Source organism: Papaver somniferum, chromosome 1 (assembly GCF_003573695.1).
Source record: "Papaver somniferum cultivar HN1 chromosome 1, ASM357369v1, whole genome shotgun sequence".
Taxonomy (NCBI): Eukaryota; Viridiplantae; Streptophyta; class Magnoliopsida; order Ranunculales; family Papaveraceae; genus Papaver; species Papaver somniferum.
The window spans coordinates 40,617,576-40,645,157 of NC_039358.1; the positions used below are offsets into that span (position 1 = coordinate 40,617,576).

Here is a 27,582-nt window from a genome sequence, read left to right on the forward strand (position 1 = left end):
CAAACCCGCAGACAGAGAATCATATAAGTTAATCGTTTCATCTATGTTCATGCATTTATACTTTTTATGTTCAATTCGATACTTATGGTATATCATGTTCGTACATTTTATATTTCATCCACTATTTATCTTATTATATGAGCTAAGAACAATGATTGTAGTTGATGAGATGAGGAAGAGTATTAGAACTCTGAGTCAAGGATTCGACATAACCAATCCATTCCCCTCAGGCGCAGCTTATTTACTGTATTGTCATGAGTCTGCGCGCATTATTTGTGAATACTCAGATGACATTGATCTCTGTGTTCACAATCTGGCGCTAGTAAAAGATTTATCTTCTTCTGTGACTTGTTTCATGCTTCGTTTTCTGAAAATAACGATGTATGGAACACTACGGTTTTTTCCGTTCATGATTTCAAAAACCAAATTTTTTAACAAATCCGCGTTTATCTTAGTAGATCTGATTTTTCATGCATTTTCTAAGTTTTCACATCTTTGAAAACCAAAATTATGAACAGATCCGCGTTTATCTGAGTAGATCTGATTTTTCATGCATTTTCTAAGTTTTCACATCTTTGAAAACCAAAATTATGAACAGATCCGTGTTTATCTAAGTAGATCTGATTTTCATGCATTTTCTAAGTTTTCACGTCTTTGAAAATCAAAACTTCGAACAAATCTGCGGTCATCTACACAGATGGATGCCTTAAGTATTTTCAAGATTATACACCTTTGAGGACTCAAAACGCTAATAGATATCACGTGGGGCCCATTGTCTTCGTGATTTTTTCTCTCTCTTTCAGGAAAATATTAAAAGATGGAGAAAAGCAAAGATGTCGGGAAGGCTAAAGCTCCTTCAAAAGAAATGCCAAGGACAACCCTAGTGGTAACTAGGAGTAAGCAGAGACGTGAAAAGCTAAAGGCAACGGATAGGGCGCAGGATAATGCAGAAAGCATGGACCTCATCAATGCCAACATCAGCGCAGCAAACGCAGTAAATGTCGCGGCAGCCAAAGCAGGAGCTTCAAGAGCTGGCGGATCCAAAGTTGGAGCTCCCAGAGTAACCAATGCTCAACTACAGGAACATCAAGAAGTCGTGGCAGATACTCCATACTGTGCAGATACTTCCCATCAAGTTTAAAAGGGTCCGCGTTGTCATGGTTTGATAACTTTCCATCAAACTCCATCGACTCCTACGACCAACTCACAGAAAAATTTCTAGCAACATACATGTACAACAAGGTTGTCAATACCGGCATGGACAAACTATTCTCGCTGGAGATGAAATACAAAGAGACCATCAGAGAATATACTAATATGTGGCACAAGATTTGCCAAGCTATTGGCGACGTATATCCCATGGTTAGTATCAACTGCTACAAATGGGGGATGGACAGGATGAGTCCTTTATTTGTCGAGATCCACGGAACCATCCCTACCACCTAAGGGGATCTCCGGACAATCATAGAAAAGCATGCAAGGTTAGAAGAAATTCAGCATGAAAACCCCAGAGCTCACACTCAACGTCCCACACGCACAAATTCCGTGGATCAAGCCAGCGGGTCCAAAAGAGGAATCACAGAAGAACGTCCCAACGAAGAAAGAAAAGAACGAATGGATAATAGACGAAGAGGTGATCGAAAATTTGAAGATCAAATCTATACCAAGCTGAATACCAGTTATTCGCGCATCCTGAGAGAGATCAAAGGGAGGGAGAACTTCGATTGGCCATGGTCCAAGGGAAAGCAGCCTCCTAGATCAGAAAAATCCAAGGAATACTGTGAATACCACTATTTCAACGGTCATCAAACAGAAAAGTGCAAAAATCTCAAGATAATGATTCAAAAACTAATCGACGCAGGAGACCTGAAGCAATATATACGAAGATTGATAACGAAGATAGAACCAAGAGAGGCAAGCAGGTTCAATTACCAGAAGGCAACCGCACCCTCAACACGATTTCATGTTCAGAGATTCAAGGACCATCCCTAACCGCCCAGATTGGGAAGAGATTGAGAAAAAATTCGAAGATTATTGTGAGCTTTATAAGATCGATGGGAAAGAGGTAAACGAGCACGAACAATGGATGGACGCGCCCATGACTTCGATGCAGACGATGTGGAAGAAGACATGGAAGACCATAATGATCCTCTAGTCCTCACACTCCCAATAGCAGGGTGCAATGTCAAGAAAATTCTCATCGATGGAGGAAGCTCAGTCAACGTCCTGTTCTATGACACGTTCAAACGTATGGAACTCAACGACGAGCAACTGCTGTCATCTTACTACACCATCTACGGATTCAACGGCGCAGCTACAAAGCCCCTAGGGGACATTGTCTTACAAGTAGACGCAGGGCCCATGAAAGTGGACACTCGATTCAGCGTCGTAGATGCACCTTCACCTTACAACGCCATCATCGGAAGAAGATGGGTTCACAAGCTCAAGGGTAGCGGCAACTACCATCAATATCTCAGATTCCCAACACCCCAGGGAGTCATGGAAATTAAAGGAGACCAAGTAACTGCGCGGGAATGTCAGACCTTACAGAATCAGATCAATAACGAGCGGGAAGAAAACCACCAGTCCCGAAGAGCCAAAAATAAGGAAATAACCATAGATACATATCTGGAAGAAATCTCCGGAAAAACCTTCTGAACGTAGCACCACTGGCAGCGCAGAAGCCAGCACCTCCGCGACAAAAGAAAACGGAGAACCCACCAAATAGCAATCAAAGAATGTTCCTCTCTTGGGGGAACCAAAACCCACGTTTACGCCTGTCGAAGCAGCTAAAGAAATCAACATAGGTACTGAGGGAAATCCGAAGATTATCAGAATAGGCACCTTGATGGATGAAGAAAGAGAAGCCGCGCTAATCAAACTTCTAAAGGAATACGCGGACATCTTTGCTTGGAAATTAGGGGACATGCCGGGAATTGACCCAAAGTTAGTTCATCACGAACTTCGAATAAAACCAGGTACCCCCCCTTTTAGGCAGAAGGTGCGCAAAGTAGCTCCAGAATACCATCGAGCAGTTGAAGTGGAACTCCGCAAACTACTGGACGCAGGATTCATCAAAGAAGTTAAGTACCCAACATGGATCTCTAACATGGTCATCGTACCGAAGAAAAATGGCGGAGTAAGGATATGCATCGACTTCACCAACCTCAATAAGGCTTGCCCTAAAGATAGCTATCCACTGCCAAGCATTGACCAACTTGTTGAGGCAGTTGAAGGATACGAAGAAATGTCATTCATGGATGGATACTCTGGATACAATCAATTATTCCTAGCAGAAGAAGATCAACAACATACAACATTCTATACACCACACGACCTCTATTGCTATGTAAGAATGCCCTTTGGATTGCGAAACGCAGGGGCAACCTACCAAAGAATGGTGGATGCAATTTTCAAACCATGGATTGGAAGTACGCTGGAAGTATATGTGGATGATATGCTCGTTAAAAGCAAGCTGCGCAAAGATCATCACCAAGACCTAAAAGATATTTTCCAAGCAATGAGAGTGCACAACATGAAGGTAAACCCAGAGAAGTGCACTTTTGGTGTCACTTCCGGAAAGTTCCTCGGATATTTGGTGACGAAGAGGGGCATTGAAGTCGATCCCGCTAAAATTGAAGCCATCGTAAGAATGCCATCCCCAAAGAATTTAAAAGAGGTTCAGAAACTCAATGGTTCGCTGGCTGCGCTGGGGAGGTTCATATCCAGGTCCTCGGACAGATGTAAGCACTTTTTTAACATTCTCAAAAAAGGAAGCAAATTCGAATGGACGGCAGAGTGCGAGGAAGCTTTTCGAAATATCAAAGAATACCTGGCTGAGATCCCTATATTACAAAAACCAGACCCTGATGAAGTGTTGGCACTATACATAGCAGCAACAGAAGATGCAGTCAGCGTATTGGTTAAAACCAACACGAAGATAGAGCATCCCATCTATTACATCAGCAAGACTCTGAACGCAGCAGAAAGAACTACACGAAGATCGAGCAGCTCATCTTGGCGTTAGTATGGGCAACCCTGAAACTCAGAACTTACTTTTTGACTCACTACGTCCGCGTCCCATGCAAAGCTCCGCTAGAAGCAGTCCTTAAAAACGCAGGAAAAGTAGGCAGAATTGCAAAATGGAATACTCACCTAGATCAATTCAATATCATCCATGAACTACACACTCTCAGAAGTCACAAGTATTAGCAGATTTCCTAGCAGACTTACCATTGGATAACTGCGAAGAAGTCATCATCGAAGGACGAAAGGCAGCAGGACTACCAGAAATGGACGAAGGTAAAGACCCTATAGACATCTTGGAACCAAAAAATCCTAGGCAATGGGAAGTCTTCGTAGATGGGTCGAAAAATAAAGAAGGGGCGGGGATAGGCATCGTAATCACCACCCCAACAGGAGACAGATCATACATGCTTTCAGGTTAGAATTCAAGGGGCATACCAACAACATAGTTGAATATGAAGCAGTGGTGCATGCCCTTCAGTTGATAATAGAAATGGGCATAACTGACGTGCGTCTGACAAGCGATTCACAGCTGTCATCACAAAAGGGTTGCAATATAATGTTTATGACAGAACATTGTCAGCATACATGGAATTGGTGCAAACACTGGCATCACAAATCCCAAACATCAAATTCCGACACCTGGCAAGGAAGGAACTCAGGCACGCGGATGCCCTGGCCTACATATCATCGATGCTCAGAAACGAGGACGTCAAAGCAATCAAAGTAACCAGGATTTACGAGCCTTCAATTGATATTCAAGAACTCTGCGCTGCACAGCAGAGGAACCACGCAGAAGAAGATATGCAGATGATGACGTGGGAGAATTCATCGCGGATGATTTCCAAGAAGACGACATCATGGCTAAGGCAGATCAAGATGAAGACTTCAGCAAAGAAGAAGATTGGAGATCTGAGATTCATCTTTTCCTAAAAGAAAGAATTCTACCCTCGATCTAAAGCAAGCCAGAAAAATACAGTCAAAGGCAGGAAGATATGATCTGAGAAAAGAAATTTTGTACAAAAAATCTTTTCTCGGACCATTATTACGTTGCCTATCCAGATCCGAAGGACATTTGATTTTGAAAGACATACACCGCGGCGACGCAGGAAACAGCGGAATGAGATCCCTAGCAGATAAGGCGAAAACTCAAGGATATTACTGGCCAACAATGATACGAGACGCTGCAAGAATGTCACGAAGATGCGAAGAATGCCAGCGTTTCGCCAAAAAAATCCACGCACCCGCAACAATGTTAAACCCAGTAGACAGCCCTTGGCCATTCTCAAAATGGGGCATAGACATCGTGGGTCCCCTAATCGAAGGATCAGGGAAGAGAAGATTCTTGATAGTGGCCACGGACTATTTCAGCAAATGGGTAGAGGCTAAAGCCCTGGCAAGGATTCGAGACGCAGATGTCTTCACATTCATTTTTCAAAACATCATTTGCAGGTTTGGCATACCAGCTGAGATTGTATCTGACAATGGCAAGCAATTCCAGGGAAAAAACATCGACTTACTCTTCGATACTTTCAAAATTCGAAAGAACAAGTCAACACCAATTTACCCTCAAAGCAATGGTCAGGCAGAAGCCACAAACAAAACCCTCGCACTCATCCTCAAAAAGCAGTTGGAAATACAAGAAGCGTTGGTGTGAGCAACTACACAACGTTTTGTGGGCTTATAGGACAACTCGAAGATCAGCCACGGGAGAATCCCCATTCTTACTCACCTATGGAGCCGAAGCTATTATCCCAACAGAAATAATCATGCCAACTACGAAGACTGAAGCATGGGAAAAGAACCTCACAGCGGACATGATGTTGGAAAGGTTGGATGATCTAGAAGAGAGGAGGGAGGCAGCACTACAAAAAATGGAAAACTATCAAAGGAAACTAAGGGAGTATAATAAGAGGGTTAAGCTTAGAAATTTCGTAGAAGGGAGTATGTGCTGAGGACCATTCCCCAATACCAACGAGAAAAGAAGTGGGGCAAATTAGCACCAACATGGGGGGGACCCTTCGTCATACATGATGTTGCAGGAAATGGGTCTTATTATCTGCGCAACCTAAAAGGGGAGATCCTCAAACACCCATGGAATGCAAAATATCTCAAGCCATACTACCTAGAGGGAACGCAGACCTGCATCTACGTGAAGAGCGCCAGAAGAAAAAACGACGCTTGCGATCGACATGTTTCTATCTCTGAGAGAGGAATAGCAAACCTCAACCTATCAATCAAGCAAACTTTTGGCAAAAAATAGTCAATACATGGAGCAACATAGTAACAAGACGACTGCGTGTAAATATAACACCTCACGAGAACCCTACACCTGTAAATACAGCCTCCGCGTCAATACTTCATCCTCCTGTTTTTTACTATTTGCTACCTCAGAGGTTCCATCAATGGAATTCTTTAAATGTAACTCAACAAACTGAATAGACACTTTAACCCTCTTTCACCCGTGGACGTAGACACTCTGTGTCGAACCACGTAAACACTGTGTTAATTGTTGTTCTATTTTACTTGGGGAAAGTAGTCACCTACAATCTCTCGGGACTCCCCTATCAGCGTCTATAAGTGTAGGACCATGGGGAAGGCATCCAGCAGAAAGAGATACCCAACCAATCTTATGGCAGCGGGTTGACGGAATGAACGTACATTCCAAACAACTCATATCCTAGAACGCTGCCCCGACCCCCACCGTCTGGGAATCCTCTGGCCCAGGATTAGCCAGCGGGGTGACAGGTCTCAAGACGTTCACGAAGATACACATATCTTCGGGTTCGCACTCAAACACTTCACTTACACTTATGGCAGCGGGTCGACGGAATGAACGTACATTCCAAACAACTCATATCCTAGAACGCTGCCCCGACCCCCACCGTCTGGGAATCCTCTGCCCAGGATTAGCCAGCGGGGTGACAGGTCTCAAGACGTTCACGAAGATACACATATCTTCGGGTTCGCACCCAAACACTTCACTATCCCTGATTACATCAGTTATATTCCAAATTAACCATAACAATATCAATTCATTAAAAGTTGATTACAGGCTTGGCAATGATACGCGGAAACAAGAAAATACAAAAGGAATCTCACGAAGCCTCATAATCAACAAAGATCAACTCTCTACAAAAATCTACTTGGATGGTTCAACCCCACCAGCAGGTTTAGCAATCTTCCCCTTCTGCGTTGAAGGTACGCTCCCACCCGAGGAAGGGCCTGAAGAACCAGATGTAGGGGGGGGTTTCTCACGGCGCGGATAGCTCTGATAAGGCCATGCTCGGTCTTAGATCATACTCAATGCTATCCAGAATTTTGTTGTCTCTTCCACTAGTTGACACCGAGCCTTGTACGCAATAACAGTATTCATCATCTCAGCCTTTGACAACAACGAGGAAAGGCGACTCACTTCCTTCGAAGCGGCTTGGGCAGCCTCGTCCCTTGCTGTAGCTAAACCTTTATGATAATTAATCTGACTTTCCTGATGCACTAATTGAGATTGAGCCTCCGCAAGCTCTTCATTTGCAGTACGAAGCTGTCCCTGGAGCTCTGCAAGGAAAAGAAAAAGCAGATGGTTAGGTCCAGGAAATTGCAGAATCACACTCGATAATATAAGCATATACCTTCGACTCTCGCCGAAGCTATTTCATATTCGTTAACAGCAGCATCACGGGCTTCACCAAGAAAATCATACTCATCTGACAACTTCTTATAATCCGCTTGAAGGGTTGAAAGGGCGTACTGACTCGCATCTAATTCTACCTGTTTCATTGAATCCAAGTGACGAAGATGATTGACCTCATTGTTTAAACCCTCCAGACCCTTGTTGAGCCGATACATATTTACTTCAAGATTCCTCTCAGCCTCAGCTTGGCGTACCACATCAGCCCTAGACGCAGCTAAAGCTTTGCTAAGAGCACCAGCCTCAGCCCTAGCGTCATCTCTCTCCCTAGCAAGACGCTGAAGGTAATCTTTAACATCAGAAGACTGAGAAGAACGAGCTTGACGCAATTCTTCTTCCAAGAGATTGATTTTAGCTTCCAATGATGAGACCTGTTCTCGGGATTCACGAAGATTATCACGCGTCCACAACAACGTTCCATCAAACAAACGACGATCATTGTTATATTGGTTCTGCAAATCAATCATTTGGACTCGTCTGACCCGCCACTCTCTGCCAGAGCATTATGTTCATCGGCACGAGCATTCCACTTATCAGCCTCGCTCTTTATCTTCTCTACCAACTCTGCGATGCGAGATTTCTGACGCTGCCGCTCTTTCCGAAGCCATACTAACTCAGGAACTCCACCCACTGAAGATAGGGTGGGGGAGGGAGACTCAGACAGAACACTAATTACGGTAAAGGACAACAGCAAGGAAGAGAAGATAATCAAACCTGTAACAGCCGAAGAATTCTTCTTGGCCTCCTCCAACTCACTACGAACCATAGCAAGATCCATACGAAGCTTCTCTCCTCCTTGCCTTGTTGCTCCTTAGCCTTGAGGAGACTCTTCAACTCACATATCTCCCTATCCCTATCAGCATGACAGTCTCAGCCGCAGTAAGCTCCTCTTCCCGAAGACGAAGCTTAGCCTCCAACTTAAGGGATTTGGCCTTAAAAAACTGGTACAACATGTGATTGCAATGCTCACTCCTCATCATCTGCGAATCAGAAGATTAGAACACCCTGACTCTAAAAATTGCTAAAAATGATACCAGGCAAAATGATAAGAGAACTCACCTCTAACATCCGTTGTTGGGGAAATCCATACTGATACCCATCAGCCAACGCCATCATATCATCAACAGTCGAGGGAGCGTCGACTACTAGAGCAGCCTCCGAGGCCCGAAGATTCTTATCCCACGCTACTGCAACCTGGTCCTCGGGAGACAATTGCATCATCTTACGGGTATAGGCATCAGATTTCTTCTCACCCTCCACCACAGGAGCTGGATTGGGTACGAACATCAAGTTCTTCTTCTTAAACCAAGCTAAGATGGCATCATCACCCTCCAGGATCAGTGACTGAGGAAAATCATCTCCAGAAGACCCAACCGAGGCCTTACCCATGTCCGTGAATTTAGCACCCGAAGAGTTCGAGGCTACTCCCGTCCAAATCTGGAAGGTCTCTAGCACCGCTCCCCTCTGGAACATCACTAGCATCCACGACTCCCTTACCCTTCCGTCCCTTGTTAGAATTACCAAGCACATCCCAATCATCGTTGGGGAAAGCAGGTTGAACTCAGAAGCCAGGCCCAGGGCAGCGTTTATGTCAAAACCATCCTCCGCAGAATAAATCCGACCAAAGGAAAACTCCTGAGACATAGCAGGAATTTCACCACCACACACCCATCACCAAGGCCAGTGCTATCATCACCAGCATCACTGCAACCCGCAGGATTAGCTTCGGCACCAGCATCATGACACCCTGCGGGATTAATTCACCACCAATACCGCTGCCACCAGCGGTAGTATTCCCTTCAACAAATTCTTCATCATCATGACCTGGAGGGGATGTATCAGTATGCTCTTCCATATCAGACATATCTTCATCCTCTCCAAGCTCAGTCACAGGACTGTTAACTTCTCCATAAACCTCCGCCTCCTTGATTGTTGCGGTGGTGGACTGCTTGGGATTTATCCTCCTTTTCTTTGTCGGCTAAAAAGACAAGGCACAAGAATAAAAATACATGACTTAGAAAAAATTAAAACTGCCTCAACTAAAGGACAAGGCATATGGAAATCTTACCTTGACAACCGCAGCATTCTTCGCCTGAAGATCAGCATTGGAACTCTCTTCGTCATCTCCATCAACAACATCGAGGGCGTATTGGAAATTCATGCCCTCAAAATTCAAATTCCAAGGACGGCAATTCCCATAACGAGTAGGAGGAGCCGCACGTATCTGGCTATCTGCGGTAGGACGCCATCCCTGCGGACCTGGAACCCACCCCCAAGCCCAGGGATCAACAACCTCAATAACAGTTGCGTGTCATTCATAGTCATGATCACACTTGATCCGCTCACGAGTAGGAAACACCAGTTTGTTAGTAGAATTCTCTGTACCTGGGACGTACTTCACCTTAGCACCACTTACTTCACTCAGAAGGAGGATCTCACCACGAGGAGCGACAATATTCCGAAGACTCACACTCCACGGTTTATGATTCCTACTGTTAACATAGTCACCAAAAGACTTGTTAAAATTCTCAGCCGTATACCACTCCCTTTCCTCAGGATTGGGTACATAAAGAGTCATCATTGTCTCTCCTTTGCTCCAAAGATAACACTCCCTCAGTGCACGAAGATAATTCCCATGAAGTTGGGAAATAGAGCGACAGTGTGTGTTCTTCGAAGAACCCTCTCGACCAGCCAGCACATCATAATAAAAAGAATCCCCAGACTTGTACAAAGGCAACATAAGACCCGCTTCAAAGGCCCCCACCGTGGTCAGCAGATGAAATTCATCAAACTTATATGTCGATATCATCTCATAAGTAATATCATCATCAGCAACGTAAAAACGAACATCGAATAGCTGAAGACCATGCTTTTCCTTGAAAACCTCCAGATCAATATGTTTGAAGGTCACTTTCTTCTCCCTAACAGCGACGCTACGTATTTCCTGAGAAATATTTTCCTCCTCCACGGGATCAGGTGCAGAACCCTTCGAAGGGTTTCTCTCGGAAGCTTTCCTCTTAGTATGAACTTTAGATGCATCAGTCTTCGAAACCACTTCTTTCGAAGACCTCCCCTTGGGTTCAGACACTGGAGGGGGAGGTAGAGGATGTTGATGAGACGCGGAAGGAGGCGCCACTGACCTAAGAGGTAGGACATACCGCGTTCTCTTAGGTTCATCACGCGGACTAACTAAGGGACGAGAAACAACATACCGAGAGCCAGGAGCCTCTTTTGGCCGGTCCCCCTTCTGCGTATTCCCTCTATGCGACCCACCTCTCTTAGAAGTTAAGTGCCTCTGACCAGAAGAAGACGAAAATCTATGAACGTGGGCATCACCTTGGGAATATTTAGACGAACCGCCACCAGGCGGAGAAACATCAGGATCCCTACGCGGAGGAGATCTACGCGGACTAGGCGGTGGAATTTGATAAGAAACCCGCGGATGGTCAGCCATGTCTGCGTAGTACACAAACAAGTTTCAGATTTCCGCGGAGACAAAACGAAAATCAAAAAACCCAATTTCATTCAGTTCTTCATAATCATGAACCAGATAGAAAATAAGAACAAAACCTAAATAAAAAGGGGAAATAACAAATAGGGGCAAGCATGCACGAAGGAATATACCATTACTGTTTGTAATGACGAACAGGGGCAATCATACACACATCTATATATATGTTCTTCATCACAAACACATATAGCAACAACATAAAACGAATATATTTTTCAAAAGATAATCAAACACAGTAGAACCACTTACCTATAAAGGAAAAATCAGGGTCGTGAAGAAAGCCTCGACGAACAACAACAGCAGCAGAAAGCTTCGAGGAACAACAACAGCAACAGCAGAAAAGCTTCGAGGAACAACAGCAGCAGCAACAACAAAGACAAAAACAACATTAGCAGCAACAACAATTAATAACAAGGAAACAAAAGCAGAGAGCAAAAAATAAAAGTTCTGAGGAAAGAGAAGGAATGAAATTTATGACTAGAGAATTTTCATATTCCTTCTCATATATATATATATACAAAGAGAAATAAAACCGCCCCACTACCCAAGAAGAAGTTATTGCAAGTAGTGGGGAACGTGCCCTAAAATCTAGGAAAATAATAAAGAGAAGATTAAGAGAGTAACACGTTTTTTCTTCCCACTTCGACTAACCGCCCAGTAGGATGAAAAGGGGCAAATTGTAGGTACACATTTCATCTTCCGCCACGTGTCCACAAAGACACACGTGGAGGACATGCGGCTGAGAGCATCGAGATATGATATCACACGTGGACATCCAAGAGACGCGCCCTGTCAAGATAGCGTCGCCACCCACCAGATCCAACGGTAGAGGATCGAGGAGACAGAAACACTAGAACACTGCGAAGCACTGGGGGATAACCCAAGAGTCACTTTATCCTATCCCCAGAAAGATCTAAGATCTACGGCTGAGGATAGTCAGACTGACGCACACAAGACAGGGGCAGAGGACAGTTATCTACCGCGGACAGACATCTCAACTACCCGCATTAAATACCCCCAAACAGCATACGTGTCAGTCAGCCTGTGGAGGAAGCGCAGATAGCACTGAATATTCAAACGGAACACGCAGAGAGAACCGAGAACATGAAGACCTCTGCGTAAGCGGCACAAGACACAAGAGGATAAGGTTATAACGGGCTTCAGAAGTAGACCCCACGTAACCACCCTATAAATACCCTCTCTCCCAATTGAAGAGGGGGCGGAAAAACATTGAGGAGAGAATATGAGAGAGACAGAGAGATAGAGAAAGTGTAAGTGAAGTTCTGATTAAAATTTTTGATGTGGTTGTAGTAAATAGGATTCGTTTCAGACTTGTGAAGGAAATGGAATTTTTAGATTTTAAAAAAATATATATACAAAAAAATATTAACAATGGGCGAGAGATACTGGGACTAAGGATTTGGCCGAATTCACTACACATGGTTCATTCATATATTCTTTGACAATTTAAAACTCAATAAAATTAACATAGACTCTGATTTTGCCAAGATAGATTCTCAAAACATCGGTTGTAAGTCCTAAGCATGATGTATCAAAACAACAAAGCTAAGCATACATGTCTTAACATCCATCTGATGTATCTCTACGTTCTTTATGGCAGCAATAACAATTAGTATCTCAACGGAAGTAATTTCCGTCACAATTGGATTAGAATCAAGGAAATCTACACCTTCTTTTAGTTTATAGCCTTTAGCTACCAACTTAGATTAATATTTTTCCACAGTTTCATCTACCTATCGTTTCCTCTTAAAGACTCATTTACATCCCATGGTCTTACAACCTGGAGGTAAACTAGCAAGCTCCCAAGTCTGGTTCCAACGGACTGAGTCCATTTCACTAAATGAAGCTTCTTACCAGAATGGGGTTTCAGTAGATATCAAGGCTTCTTTACAAGTCTGTGGCTCGGACTAAGCTAGGCATGTTATGAAGTCGGTTTCATAAGAAGTCTCAAGTCTAATTATTTTACTTCTCTTAGGCTCAACATCAACTTCATCTTCCTTTAAAATAAGTTCTGACTATTTGAAAATAAATCTAGGGGATCAACAACACATCTCTAATGAGGTACAGGTTTAGAATAAACATGTTCAAAGAACTCAGCATCCCTAGATTCCGTAATAATATTCACACCAATGTCAGAAAAAATCAGAACACACAACCAAAAATCTATTTGTAGAAGTATACTCAATATACCCTATACGAAAACACAATCAACATTTTTGGTTTCAATCTAGTTCTTTTAGGAAGAGGAATTACAATCTTAGTCAAACGCCCCCACACTTTGACACATTCATAAGAAGGTCATCTACCGTTCCATAAACCATATGGAGTTTCATCTGATTCTTAAAAGGGTACTTTATTCAGGATATACTAGTTAAGAGGACTGCCTCCCCCCACAAGGCCGCAGGTAATCCTGAACTAATCAACATGGAAATTATCATCTCCTTAAGGATACGGTTGTTATGTTCAAGGCTTCTAATTGGTTTCCAACTTCAAGTTTATACATCTTAAGGCTTCTAAGGCGTCATCCTTATCCTAAGCAAGTATACAAGATAGTACCTCGTACAATCATCTACGGAAGTTATAACCATCTTTTACCACAGTGTTTTGGGTTGAACTCATGTCAACTAGGCCTAACTGAATTAATTTAAAGGCTTATAATTACTCTGAACATTTGTGCTAAAAGATTTTATAGCATATTTTGATTCTTCACAGATTTCACTTTTGTGTTCAAAATCCAAACTAAATTTGGGTACGAAGCCTATGCTAGCCAGTTAAGCATTGACTTATAAGTTTACGGTTCCAAGTCTACCACGTAAAACAATCAATCACACAAAGATATCACAAGAATCAACTACGTTCACATCATCAGTTTTTCCGTTAAGCTTATATAGACCCAAAGTCCTATAACTCTTGCTTAAAAAATCACTGCCTAGTTACAACAAGTTTTCCAGATTCAATTAAGATCTTAAATATTTTCCATCTACAACAGAACAAGATACAAGATTTTCGCATATGCTCGGAACATGAAAACTTCATTCAATGTGAGAATATTACAGATATGAGCTTCTGCTCGACCTTTTCCTTTTATGCAACCTCTATTGCATATGAGTTACTCAATAAGAGTTTCTCGACATCCCCTATCCTATGATAGGAGGTGAACAGATCTCTGTTTCAACAAACATTCTTGGTGGCTCCAGAGTCCACCTACTGGTCTCTCACATTGGTTATTAAAATAACTTCCGACATCATGCCACCAAACTCGTTCTAGTTTGTTTCAACTAAATTAGCATTAACTTTCTACTTATTAAGGTTTTTATGTTGTCTACAATTTACTGCCGCGTGGCCAGAAATTTTACAAACATAACACTCACCCTTAACTAAAGTAATTCCGGATTCAGGTTTACGAAATATACCTTTATCATGAAGACCATGCTTAGAGTTGCGTTCGATGTTCTCACCTTTGCCATCTTTGGAAGATTTGTTTCCAACCACATGCGACTATTAGCCATGTCCCTCGGAGATGACACCTTTATTCACAAATCACAATTCCAAATCAGAAAGTAAAATATGAGTTTTGAAGATAACATCTATATATACAAACTTCGTTTGAATCAGCGTTTCAAAAAACTCATGGTTACCCCACAAAAATTAATTTAGTTAACAACAATTTTCTGCTCGTCAGAATTTTTCAGAAACGTTTTTCTGTTTTGTAAAATATCAAAAAAATACTTTTACAACTCCAAAAATTCTGAAATTTTACGAGGGTAACTATCAGGATGTCTACTACGTTGTGTCAAAAGGGTTCATCGAAATTCCTTCTAGATTAAAAGATAAAATTGAAACTCTACAGCTGACCAGAAATTCGTTTTTGTTTTTTCACTCCACAATTAACATCCATGATTCACAAACCAATCAATCGTTTTCGATTATTACAAATGATAATGTCTTAAGATTGTTGGGTGCAATAATCAAAAACAAAGAAAAATCAAATAAGCAAAAGTTATTGATACTTAGCTCCTTTATAATGGAAGTGATTGCTTTGACGAAACGAACAAGCTCCCCGTATCTCCGCAACAGCAACAAGGCAAAACTTTGGAAAATAGAGTGAGTCACGTGTTCAACACGCTGTCCTTAAGACATTAGCGCCCGGCTACACTCAAGAGTGATGCTATAGTCCTCACAGGACGGATATCTCCAGGATAAAACACCCTAATACCCCTACTACTAGCATATGTAGTAGATGCTCAACTTGAGCTTGGCAACTCCGAAAAAACCGTTAAGGAAAATCGCGAATGCTTAAAAACCGCTATAAAATATTTTCCCTTAGGGGTCCCTCTAAAATATAGAGCAACCCCTTTCCCATAGATTTTACAAAAGTAGTGAATTTCTTTATATAATTGACAAATACAACTTAAAAAGAAAAACTCCCCGATGTGGGACTAAAAGCTTTATATAGTTTCTTAAAACTACTAAAAATTGGAAACTCCACGATGTGGGACTAAAAAGTTTCATTCACAAAATAAAACAATAAATTATAATTTTTTATTAAAACTTTAAAAAATTATTTTTTTATTAATCGTTTTCCAACATTTTTAACATAGTTAAACTTTTGGTTTGTAGATATCGCATCGTCCATTGTACGGCGGTTTCCAAGACTGGTTACTGAGAGGACGAAAGTAGCTAAGATATGTGGATTGGAATTGATTGCAGAAAGGCCGTTTGCATTTGCAAGTGGAAGGAAGCGTACATTCTGGGAACGCTGCATCTATTCATGTTTGTTAACTATCCTAACTAACTTTGGGTTTCAAATAATCATTCATTGAGAAAAACACTATGTGTTTTCAATGTCTAATATATTTATCTAAAAGCGGTAAAATGACGCAGCCATTAAAGTGAACATTGGATCTACCTATCATTCAAACAACGCGGACAACACCAAAAGTAGCAAAGAGGAGCTTCTTCTTGAAAGCTTGGAAGCAACCAGTGGAGATGAAGAGAACCCACTTGAAAGATTTAAGGGTTCCCATTCAGATAAAGAAAACTCGTCCTCTAACTCAGAAAACTCAGAAGGAGACAATGCTAATGTTTCTACCAGCAGTAATCAAGGAATACTGATCAAGCTCATCTCGGCTTACCTTATGCCCGCCATGAAACAAGGTTTCTATCTAGTTATTTTGAATTTTCCACTTAGGCCTTGTTAAATATAGATAGATAGATAGATATATATTAAATCTGATGAGTTTTAAAGTTTTATCCTATTGTGACAACTGACAAGCATTGATTGTTCTTTACAGTGCCTCGTTTCAAACGAATATACAATCAATTATACAATGAAAAAATGATGCACAGACAATCTTATGAGTTGGTTGAATGTATGCTTTCACAACTCCATAAAAGAATGAATAGGCAAAAAATAAGTGCTTTTTTTGAGACATCTAACGTCATCAAGACGGCTACAAAGCAAGGAACCATAGAACTTGTAGAGCAATGTATTAAAACCTTTCCATACCTGATGAAGTGTGATATCGATATGGTGGGGCAAACAATGCTGCAATTAGCTATAGGTAAACGAAATGAAATGATCGTGGATATCATATGTAAAGCAAGTGAAGATGGAATTAGCGATCTAGTTGATACGAATGATATAGAGGGAAACACTGTCCTGCATTACGCTGCCAAGTTAGCACCTTTTGATCATCTTAATACGATCTCTGGAGCATATCTTCAGATGCAACGGGAACTGCAGTGGTTTAAGGTATGGGTGTATCTATCTGCGCGCTATCTACTTAACTACTGGATACATATGGTATAATATTGCGTGATTAATAAATCAACTCTTTCAAATTAAGGACCTACTACTAATGAGCTGGGTGCCCACAAACAGGGTACTTTCACTATGAAAGTCACAATATAGTATTGAGAAGTGGAAACCCATGAGAAATCTGACCCCAGTAGTATTACGTAATATAGAATTGGGAATTATTTTCTTAATTCACAGGTTAATAAAGTTCTGCATTCTATGTCTGACCGTCTTTGTGCACGTTCTGAAACCTAATATATATATATATATATATATATCCGTCCCATTTATGATACCAAATGCACCTTCTATTTTGTTTATTTTTTGTACATCTATTTTGCGTTGCGGCACTTTTTTGATCTTCATAGTCATTTCACTTTGTTCAGGGGTTGAAAATATGATGCTTGAGAAAAATAAGCTCAAGAGAAATGGGAATGGGGATACAGCTCACCATATATTTATGGAGGAACACAAAGAGTTAATGGAAAAAGGAGAAAAACTGCTGAAGGATACATCTGGGTCGTGCATGCTAGTAGCTGCCCTTATTGCTACAGTAGCATTTGCAGCTGCTTTTACTGCACCTGGTGGTAACGTCAGTGATAGTAACAGCACAAAAAATGGCACCCCAGTTTTCTTAGATAAGACTTCATTTACACTTTTTGCGGTAGCAGATGCCACAGCGTTATTCTCTTCTGTCACATCAGTACTCATGTTTTTGACCATATATACTTCCCGGTACGCGGAAGTTGATTTCTTGAAGTCATTGCCACGAAAGTTGATAGTGGGACTTGTAACTCTCTTCATATCTATGGCCACCATATTGGTTGCATTTGGTGCTTCATTGTATATTGTGTTTGGAGAAAGGTATTCATGGGCTGCGATTCCTATAGGGTTGTTCAGTTGTGTTCCTTTGACATTATTTGCATCATTGCAGTTACCACTGTTTTTTGAAATGGTTCGTTCCACGTACTGGAGTAGCCCGCTTCAAAAACATAGATATATCCCCAGCCAACAGTTCAATACAAAGAAAGATAGCTGAAATCAGATTAGCAAAAAAAGTAGTCGGGATACTGTTGGTATACTGAGTTTAGATTTCTCAACTGCCAACAGCCAATACTTTTTGAGATTTCCTGTATTTTGTCAGCTGGCTGTTAATTTGGAGGTGCAACATATGTAAAATCATTTTTTATGTGCGCTTGCATGACTTATATAATACGACTGCCCACTGTTCCCAGTAGTCTCTTAGATTGCAATCTTTTTGCTCATATTCAGTTTTTCAGTTAAATCTTGCTTCTGCACTGATTAATCTCTATAAAATTTATCACTGGTTAAGACACCAGTATTATATGTTGTAAGATTGGAGATTCTTTGTGAATCAATGAACTAACATTTCGAGAAAAGAAGATGATCTACATTCATGAGCCATGAAGTAAATCTGACTGGTTAGGACGGCAGCATTGATAGTGTTTTGGGTTGTAAATAATCACCCAAAAGATTCTCGTTCAGCACCAGTGGTCTAGTGGTAGAATAGTACCCTGCCACGGTACAGACCCGGGTTCGATTCCCGGCTGGTGCATTGCTTGTTTTTTTTTTTTTTGCGTTCTTAACGCATCAAGGGAAGTTCCTTAAAAGCTGTATTGCAGTTGCTCTAGGCCACTAGATGAAGGTTGAAACAGATGACTTGGAACTAGAAGCCATCACAATATATAGTTTGCTTTATCAGACAAGTACTCTAAAGTGACTCGCTTAATGACCCAAAATTTGAAGGGTGGATATTTCCCTGGAAGCTTCTGATCTGTTTCCTACCAAGAATTGGTATACTGCTTACAAATAAGAATGCATCTTTAAAAATTTTTGTATCCTCTCACAGCTTCATTAGAACGTAGGAACGAGTTTATCCAAAATGTATCTTGACTACTCAAGTTATCTCAAGTTTACGAGCATACTACACAGAAGTTCAAACTTTAAAGCTGGCTTTTTCCTTTAAGTTTAAGGGTCAAGTTCAACAGAGAACAAGTTGGAGACGCGCCAAAACCAAACAATTCGAGTTACACCGAGCCAATTTATATTGGCAACGATTCATTGATTGTAAATAGGACTTATCCTTCACCTCATCTTAGATCTAAAATTCCAGTCCAAGTTTCTTTAGTGGAATTCCAGAGATAGTAGTTGGGCAAGAGCAGTTTCGATACAGGCAACAAAATTTAGTTTGGAGATTTGGGCAGGGGGAAAAAATTATGACGTAGACTCCACCCTTGAGCAGATCTTAGGCGAGCACCCCTCCTTAGTGTGGAATGGAGGTTGCTAGCCTAGGCCATAGACCTTCATGATCATCCATTGACCCCGTCCAGGTAAGTATGTTTTCCAATCCTACTTCTCCTGTTTTTATAGTCCATCTTTTCCCGTCTCTTAGATCGGCACAAGCAATGTGGGGCTAGCCATTTTGTTAGAGGAAAACACTATGTAGTTTTTTGCCTGTTGCCCTAAATCCAAAATCATTTGGGGTTGAACATTGGAAGCCAATTCCTAGTGGTGATCCTAAATTGAGAAATCTAGAATGATATTTTATAGCAATTGGATCTTCCATTGGTGCATTCTTGTTATCATTATGATTTATCTGCAATGCGGTCAGTCTATTCAATTTGCAGGAAGGAGATAAGACCAGCTCTTACCCGTTTGGTTGTTACACAATTACTCTTGATTTCTCAACAGAGTAATAAAGAGACCATTACTCTTACAAGCTGTAAACAACACCGACAATACATATTCCAACCATCTTTAACAGAGTAAAGAGACACAGGACCATTCTTCAACAACTTCTTACTGAATTGTAAGAGTAGTTGTACAAAGTGTTGGTATCTTTGCTAAAACTCATGCCAAACGGACCTCAAGAGTAGCTGTACAAAGATGGTTCATGGTTGTGTGTAAAGCTACGTGTTTGGTTATTAGGTAAGAGGTTGTTGGTATGGTCACTGGTCAGATTTATATTTTTAAGGCATGAGAAATGCCTAGAATTCTTACTATCTGTTTTCTAGAAAAACCCAAACATTTGACGATGATATCACGGTCTTGATCAAACTCAAATTGCATAAGAATAAGATAGAGTTGTGCTCTATACTTCCTAAGAGATTCAGTTTTATATCACTTAAAACTCAAACTCGATCATGGCACCCCTAAAGCTACATGGAGTTCCATTTTCAACATGTACCGCTCGTGTGATGGCTTGCCTCGAAGAGAAAAACGTCCAGTATGAGATCTGTCCGGTTGATCTTAGTACCGGAGCACACAAACGTCCTGATTTCATTTCCAAGAACCCATTTGGTCAGATTCCAGTACTCGAAGATGGAGATATCACTCTTTTTGGTGAGTTCTCTCCTTCGTTCGATCCACTTTTAAGAATCTTAGCTTTTTAATTACTTATAATATTTTAGTATCGAATTTTTTGTTCTTTTTTCAGAATCAAGAGCCATCTGTAGTTACATTGCTCACAAATACAAAGACCAAGGAACAGATCTACTTCAGCATGGCAATCTTCATGGTTTCGCAAAAGTAATGGTAGGATGTGAAGTAGAATCTCAACAATTCAACCCTGCAATGGGGCCTATTTTCTTTCACACCTTCATTGCTCCTATGCGAGGTTGGGCACCAGATCAAAAGGCCATCGATGAGAACGTCGTGAAAGTCGGGGCAGTCCTTGATGTTTATGAAAAGATGCTTACTAGCAGTAAATATCTTGCAGGAGATAGTTACACACTAGCTGATCTTAATCACCTTCCTTATATTACCTATATTATGAAGACTCCACATGCTAATTTGATCAATTCTAGGCCTCATGTTAAGGCGTGGTGGGAAGCTGTTTCATCTAGGCCAGCTTCACTAAAGGTTACCCAAGGAATGACATTGGGTAGCAAGTGATCAATCAGGGCGCATTAATTGTGGTGTGATGTACTCAATTTTAATAAGCGTATAGGGATTGGAATATGCAAGTGTGTTAAAGTGGTCGTACCTAATAATGAAATAGTATTGTTGTCTCAAACCAGTTAATTATAATTTCACTCACTAGTAGATGGCATGATTTTTATGGTTAATAATATGTGTGGAAAAGAGAATAAGTCTTTTTCTCTTTTTGCATCAATTTTTAGGGTTATTAATATTATATATTGTTTTGTCATTTTCCTAAAACCTTATAAAAGAAAAGAAAACCATCTTTTTCTTCCTTTTTTCATCTCTGCCACTTTACTAAAAGGAAAAAAAAAAAAAAAAAAAAATCTATTTTGTAACTTTATCTCCATGGAATACTGCTTGCTTGGATTGCTAGGATATCAAAAATTTTCACTTGGATCGCGTAAGAGATAGGGGTTTTTCGTAATATTATAAAACTAAACTATTTTTCATGTTTTAGGGTCTGCTTTGCATGATGTTTCTAAACTATGTCTGTCATTGTCCCCTTTACTTATATGTCAGATTTCCAATAATTCCCCGTCACTGATTTTAAACAAAATTCTGTGTTTCATTAACCCTGTCTCTGTGTCTACCGAACAAATCTTTTAAAATAATAATTGTTTTCCGTCCACTAGTTCTATTTTTTTTTTTTTGTAAAACATTAAACCAAAAATTAAGAGAAAGTACGCATGTCTCTCGATCTGCACCCGTTTCCCATTTTTCATCCATCACAGAAAATTTCAGATTTAAAAGGGTTCAGTTTTAAAATAAAAGAAAAAGAGAAAAGGCTATAGTAGAGGCTTGGTTTTCCTAGTTGTTGTCCTCTAGCTATTCTCCTAAATCAATATACCTATACCTATTTGAGTTCTATTTGAAAAAAACAGAAACAAATATTTAATTCTCAAAAGAAAACAAAAGAAAAAAATGATATTTTGTCGAGCCTTGGTCTTTCATATCATGTTTCAATACTGACTCCACTATTTACAAGGGTACTTGTACAGAAGAAAACATAAACATCACAGCAGCTCATGTTTATTTAATTGATCTAATTGATGCGCAGCTTTGTTTCTTCTTTTTTATTTTTTATCAAATGCTAGAAAAAGTTGGTGCAGTAACTCTGTTTTGGATTATACCTCTTCCTTTCAATAAACTACTAGTGAACCCTTAAAAATTGGAACCAAATGCGAATTGTGTTCACCCCCTAGTTAGTAAGTTCGCGAATGATTCGCGAATCATTCGCGAATTTTTCCGTATCACGAATTTTACCGTCTTATTCGCGTACGTTTGCAACTCCGAACCCAAGTCGCGTATTATGTGGCATTCCCGGATTATTCGCGAAGCGTTCACGAATTTTACGTATTCCGAATAATACTTCCGCTTAATTCGCCATAAATTCTTTAGCTTTTACTTTTCAAAGACTCCACTTTTTGGGATTTACTGCCTTCCGAGCATACACGACCGAATAATAGACGTGTTGTAATTTTTATGAAACAAAAACGACCGAAGAGATTTGAAGGTGAAGGTGAGAGAGATCTCAAACTCACTAACCAAGCATCTAAACCACCATACGACGTCCTCTTGGATAACTAATGTTGTATATATTATTAATATCATCATATTAAGTTTATTTTTTCTTTAAATAACTCACACATATGCATAAAAATTGGTCTATGACCTTATAAATACAAATTATTTGTTATATATAGATACCGAATTTTCAGAGCCGAACTCACATTTATAAATCGAATTATACACGTACGTATGCCGTTTCGAATTACTGACGAATCACGTCCCGTTGACCGAATTTTGGACCGAATCTGGATTTTACAAAACCGTATAATACTCGTACGTTTGCCGTTCCGTACGTTTGCCGAATCCCGAATTGTTAACTAGGGTTCACCCCCTCTCTGTTAATCAATAGCTGTTTACTTTTTTTTTATTTAACCTGGCTTCCATATCGAGTCAAAAACTCTTTCGTGTCCAGTGCTAATACTATTAAGGATTTTGATTACTCTCTCTTGGATCAGTGATTTCAAAGAGGATTATTTCTCAGTTGGTGGAGTTTGTCTGATTAATAAACATGCGTGGGATAAATGGTTTGGGCACGTAGGTTTCTGTTTTGGAGTACAAATGCATTTTTTTCCTATTATTATAAATATTATATAAATGCATTGATCAAATTTTATGGAATTATGGATGTGTTTAAGTTTTTGTAAGGAATTGAGTGCATTTGTAAGAAATGAATTTTGGATATACAATCTCTGCTGCTGCTGAAATGTCAGGCCTTTATGGCATCCCACCACTGGTGGCTACTCTGGAAAGACTGTTCGGGGAACAGTATGGTTTGTTACCGGAATAACTCTGACACTAGATTAGGAACCTACAATTATTGGTTGGCTTATGTGAGTAAAATGAGTAAGTAATTTCAGAAGATTTTGACTTGCATGTGTTTTATTATTTTATTCGCTGCATGGTTTAATTTTCGGTGTACTATATTATTTTTTTGAAATTTCTACTGAGTTGTGGTTGCTCACCCCAAATTCCTTTTCCTCTCCCCACAGAGTTTGAGGAGCAGTTAGCGCAGTAAGCGGACTTGGAAGCTTACGGCATAGTACTCAGATGTTAGTATTCTCGCAACACACTACTATATGATATAATTGGGATGTTGGGTATTTTTATTCATTATCATTTTATCATTTTCTTGGATTTAGTTCAATTATTTTACTAAGAGACATCATTTCAGTATTAATAATTTTTAGACAATTGTTCTTACTCTATGACTTTTGGAACCTCTTTTATTGGAATTTAATTTGGAAGGACATTAGGTTATGTCGTCTTTATTCATCTTGTACTCTTACCTTGTTTTATTGTTATTCTTAAAAAAAAAAAAAATTAGCATGTTCCATAGTCATGCCTCAAGAATCCGCTCTTGCTAGTTGGGTTGGACTCGATCCATTGGGTTGAATCCAGCTCAATAGAAGCCCGAATTTTTGTGGTCGTGACAGGTGCCATCTACACATGATAATAATGTGGAAAATAAATAGCCAATGATTAATACTTTTTTGATGATGTTGTGGTAATGAGGTTCAAACTCTCGGACTTGTGAAGATTAAATTTAAAGATTTAATAAAATTATATACAAAAATGTTAATAAAGTGAGCGAGGGGTATGAGAAAATAACCAAGACACTGATTCCACTATTACACATGAATTAATGATGGTAAATAATCCAAAACTCTAATTATCTTTTAAGTCCTTTATATCTTAACTCACTAATAATCAAGCAAATTCTCAAACATCAATTGTATCCCTTAAGCATAAATTATCTAAACAAAGCATAACCTATCTAATTGAATCACAACTGATTAGGAAAATTACGCAAACAATTTAAAACTCTGCAAAAGCAGTGATTGAGTGAATTATAATTAAATATTAGAGAAAATAAAATAATTACCAATTATTCATGCGTAAATAGCTTCCTCATTTCCTTGGTTGTGGGAGAATTAGCCGCTCATCATGTTGGAAACACGCTCAAAAATCATTATTATTGCTCAAAGGGTGTTTACAAATGATGAAAATGGAGAAATAATTCAAAACCGGGTTTGTAACAATTATATTTGTTACAAACCAGAGAACTACGACCCACAGTATGTGTCACTGATACTGTTGCTCTAAGACCCACGGCTCTGTGTCGCAAACGCTGACAAATAAGTCTGCCTCTGAGGTACGACCCACGGCTGTGAGTCGTTGTTACTGTTGGAAAACGACGACCTTGGATGGTCCGTTCTTCGTGTTCTTCATGTTCATCAGCAGCAGCAGCAGCAGAAACCGAGTTTGGGAAAACTCGAATTTCTCCTTCTCTGGCTCTCCTCAGCCCCCTAGACTCTCGACACCCCTTCTCTATGATCCCATCCACCTATTTATACTCCTTAGACTCATTTAATCACGCCATGATTCTCAATATTCTTCATTAAACTCGGGCAATAAAGAAAATATTTTGGGAATATTTTCTTCCCTGATTTAGCTTCTCACGCGTTTCTACAGCTGCAAAATCTTCTCATTTATCTTTTTCAAGGTCCAAAGTGTTGCTAGAGTCATCATACATGAGCATAACACGTTTAAATTCTCCAAAACTCATGTAATCCCGTGAACTGTCCCTCTCATGCACGTGCTGCCCTGATTTCTTCTCACGGATTTTTCAGCCAAATTTGATAGACCAAAACACTTGTAATAGCTTTGTATATGTCCCAGGAACAATCCCATAAACTTTCAGCCATTTAGTCTCCCTATAACACCTCCAAATCCTTGATTGAAATCTGACAGTGAATAAAAATATTTTCCCGCCAATATTCAGTTCAAACGAAGGGGATGAAGGTGCCCCTTAACCAGCTGCTTGGGTGCCAATAACAAATGGGTGTTGTGGACAAATTTGGGCTACATATAGTCCTGGGTGCTGAAGATGAATTTGGGCTACACATAACCATGGGTGCCCCTTATCCAAAACTGGGATCCGTATAGCAAATGTTCTTCGGAGGTGTCCCGAGCAACTTTTCGAGCCGAATTTTCCAACAATGTTTATTTTCAAAAAATACCTATAAACACACAAAGCACCATAATAAGTACGAAATCGAGTACTAACAATATGAAACATTGGGGACAAATTAGACACATAAATGCGTATATCAGCCAACAAGAAATATTAGATTTTCTGGATAGCTCGATGAATCCAATTACAATCTAGGATAAGAAAAAGAGAAAGAGAACCACACAGATTGCAAATAATCATAGTAAAAGAAACAAGTAAAATAATCATAAATTTTAGTCGCTAAACCTAAAAAGGTTTAAAGGAGAAAGGACCTCTCTAGTTTACAACTAGGATACAAAAATAGTGTCAGGGATTCAAAGATCCCAGTTGTTTGAGGTTCTCCTTATATAGACTTTCAAGATCAAGGTTGCTTTAGATTTAAGCTAAGGTAACTTTGGAATCAAGCAATCATTAATCACAATTTGATTAAAAACTTGACTTGAAATTAACATAACAGAATATACACTCTGGTAAGGACGAACCATAATCGAACAGTGTACAATGACTTGTTCATGAAAGGTTAGCCGAAACTAGCCAATCGAACGATAAGCTGAACCATTTTCATATAACACTTTAACACTTTAATCTTGAGTCACAAATGTGATCAAACATGTCTATATAGTGATTTAGAGAGTTGTTCAAATGCCGATTATCTCATTAAAATAATTATTATCTTCTCCAAAGTGCAATTGTATCACAACTTCGAAGTGATATGTTTTTCCCCGCTAGTCAATACTTACATCCGCTGCATAATAAGTGAAACCTATAGATATTGATTCACCCCCCCTTACATAATGATATGTAAACCATATGCATGTATGTATTGCGAAACTACTAATTAGTTCTCCCCTTTTTTGTCAATAAAAATTGGCAAAGGTACGAAAACTATGGGATCGTAATGAATTCAAACAAGATATTTCAAGACTTAAAGGAATACATATCAACTTTAAGTTAGATGATATCACAGAGTATAAAATACTTAGCGTCTCATCTAGGAGATTTAAGATACAATCATCCCCTTTACATTCCATATCCACTCTCCCTACAATGATATAGAAATTAAGCACAAGTTCAATAAAGAACTCTTCCCTATTTGATTTCATTCCCAGGAGAACAAAATGAGTGACCTTTCTTTAATAAAAAAATGATTTTTAATAAGATGACAACAATTTTTTACCTAGAACTCAAGCTTTATTGCCCAAAAGATATGAATTAATTCAGGGGCAATGATTTGAACTTTATTTAATGGACCAAAACAACACCAATAGACTTCCGAAGGTGTTGAAATGTTGTGGTGTCTATAGGCTTGGTGAGAATATCAATTCTACGCCTCGTGTTAAGGCATGGTGGGAAGTTGTTTCATCTTGGCCAGCTTCCCTAAGGGTTTCCCAGGGAATGACCTTGGGTAGAAAATGATCACTTATTTCCGTAAGATGTTTGTTACGCAACCCTCTCTACTATCTAGGGTGCATTTGTGGTGTATTATGTTGTTACAGCGGTCATGTCTAATAATGAAATAATATGTTCGTTACGCAGCCCTCTCCCCTTTGATTCCATAAGTCGTATCAGCAATTTTCAATTTTATTTGTAACAGTGAGTGTTACTATGATATCCGATATGGTGAATCTTGATTTTCTAAAAGAAGAAAAATCTAAATTGATATTTCTAAAGCTTGTGATAGGATCGAATGGACTTTCCTTGAGAAAATTCTTTCGGCTTTTGGTTTTAATGATAATTGGTGTAAGATAATTATGCAATGTGTTTCTTCAACTTCTTCCTCTGTTTTACTGAATGGAATAGTTTTTAAAGTGGAGAGGGGCCTTCGGCAAGGAGACTCTCTGTCACCTTATCTTTTTATTATATGTATGAAATTCCTATATAGACTCTTATATAAAGTTGATAAGGATAAAAATATTTTTGGAATTAAAGTCTCTAAATCAGCCCCTTTTATTCTCATATGTTCTTTGCCGGTGATTGTTTCCTGTTTTCAAAAGCTGGAATAATGAAAC

General features: G+C 39.7%; 2 protein-coding genes, 1 non-coding gene and 1 pseudogene across 3 annotated transcripts; 3 read left to right on the top strand and 1 right to left on the bottom strand.

The window, feature by feature from the left end:
- The first annotated feature begins 16,776 nt into the window (after window positions 1-16,776).
- LOC113291336 (ankyrin repeat-containing protein NPR4-like) lies at window positions 16,777-18,085 on the top strand. Its single transcript, XM_026540901.1, has 3 exons — window positions 16,777-17,001; window positions 17,245-17,287; window positions 17,433-18,085. Exons 1-3 carry the CDS (start codon window positions 16,777-16,779, stop codon window positions 18,083-18,085), a joined length of 921 nt encoding a protein of 306 aa, XP_026396686.1.
- Window positions 18,086-18,551: 466 nt separating this feature from the next.
- Window positions 18,552-18,622, top strand: TRNAG-GCC. Its single transcript has one exon. It is a non-coding gene; the product is annotated as a tRNA-Gly (tRNA).
- Window positions 18,623-19,272: 650 nt separating this feature from the next.
- LOC113345295 lies at window positions 19,273-19,405 on the bottom strand (annotated as a pseudogene).
- Window positions 19,406-20,058: 653 nt separating this feature from the next.
- On the top strand, window positions 20,059-21,158 carry LOC113284070 (glutathione S-transferase F13-like). The gene is made up of 2 exons (XM_026533473.1): window positions 20,059-20,409; window positions 20,504-21,158. The coding sequence occupies exons 1-2, from the start codon at window positions 20,211-20,213 to the stop codon at window positions 20,959-20,961; spliced, it is 657 nt and encodes a 218-aa protein (XP_026389258.1). The 5' UTR covers window positions 20,059-20,210; the 3' UTR covers window positions 20,962-21,158.
- Window positions 21,159-27,582: the final 6,424 nt, after the last annotated feature.

What these genes read in the sequence shown, in the direction of transcription:
- LOC113284070 (XM_026533473.1), top strand. Translation starts at nt 20,211, where the DNA reads ATGGCACCCCTAAAGCTACATGGAGTTCCATTTTCAACATGTACCGCT. An exon ending in TGGAGATATCACTCTTTTTG is followed by an intron (nt 20,410 to 20,503) that starts GTGAGTTCTCTC and finishes TTCTTTTTTCAG; the next exon opens with AATCAAGAGCCATCTGTAGT.
- LOC113291336 (XM_026540901.1), top strand. Translation starts at nt 16,777, where the DNA reads ATGGTGGGGCAAACAATGCTGCAATTAGCTATAGGTAAACGAAATGAA. An exon ending in GGGAACTGCAGTGGTTTAAG is followed by an intron (nt 17,002 to 17,244) that starts GTATGGGTGTAT and finishes CTTAATTCACAG; the next exon opens with GTTAATAAAGTTCTGCATTC. An exon ending in GTCTGACCGTCTTTGTGCAC is followed by an intron (nt 17,288 to 17,432) that starts GTTCTGAAACCT and finishes CACTTTGTTCAG; the next exon opens with GGGTTGAAAATATGATGCTT.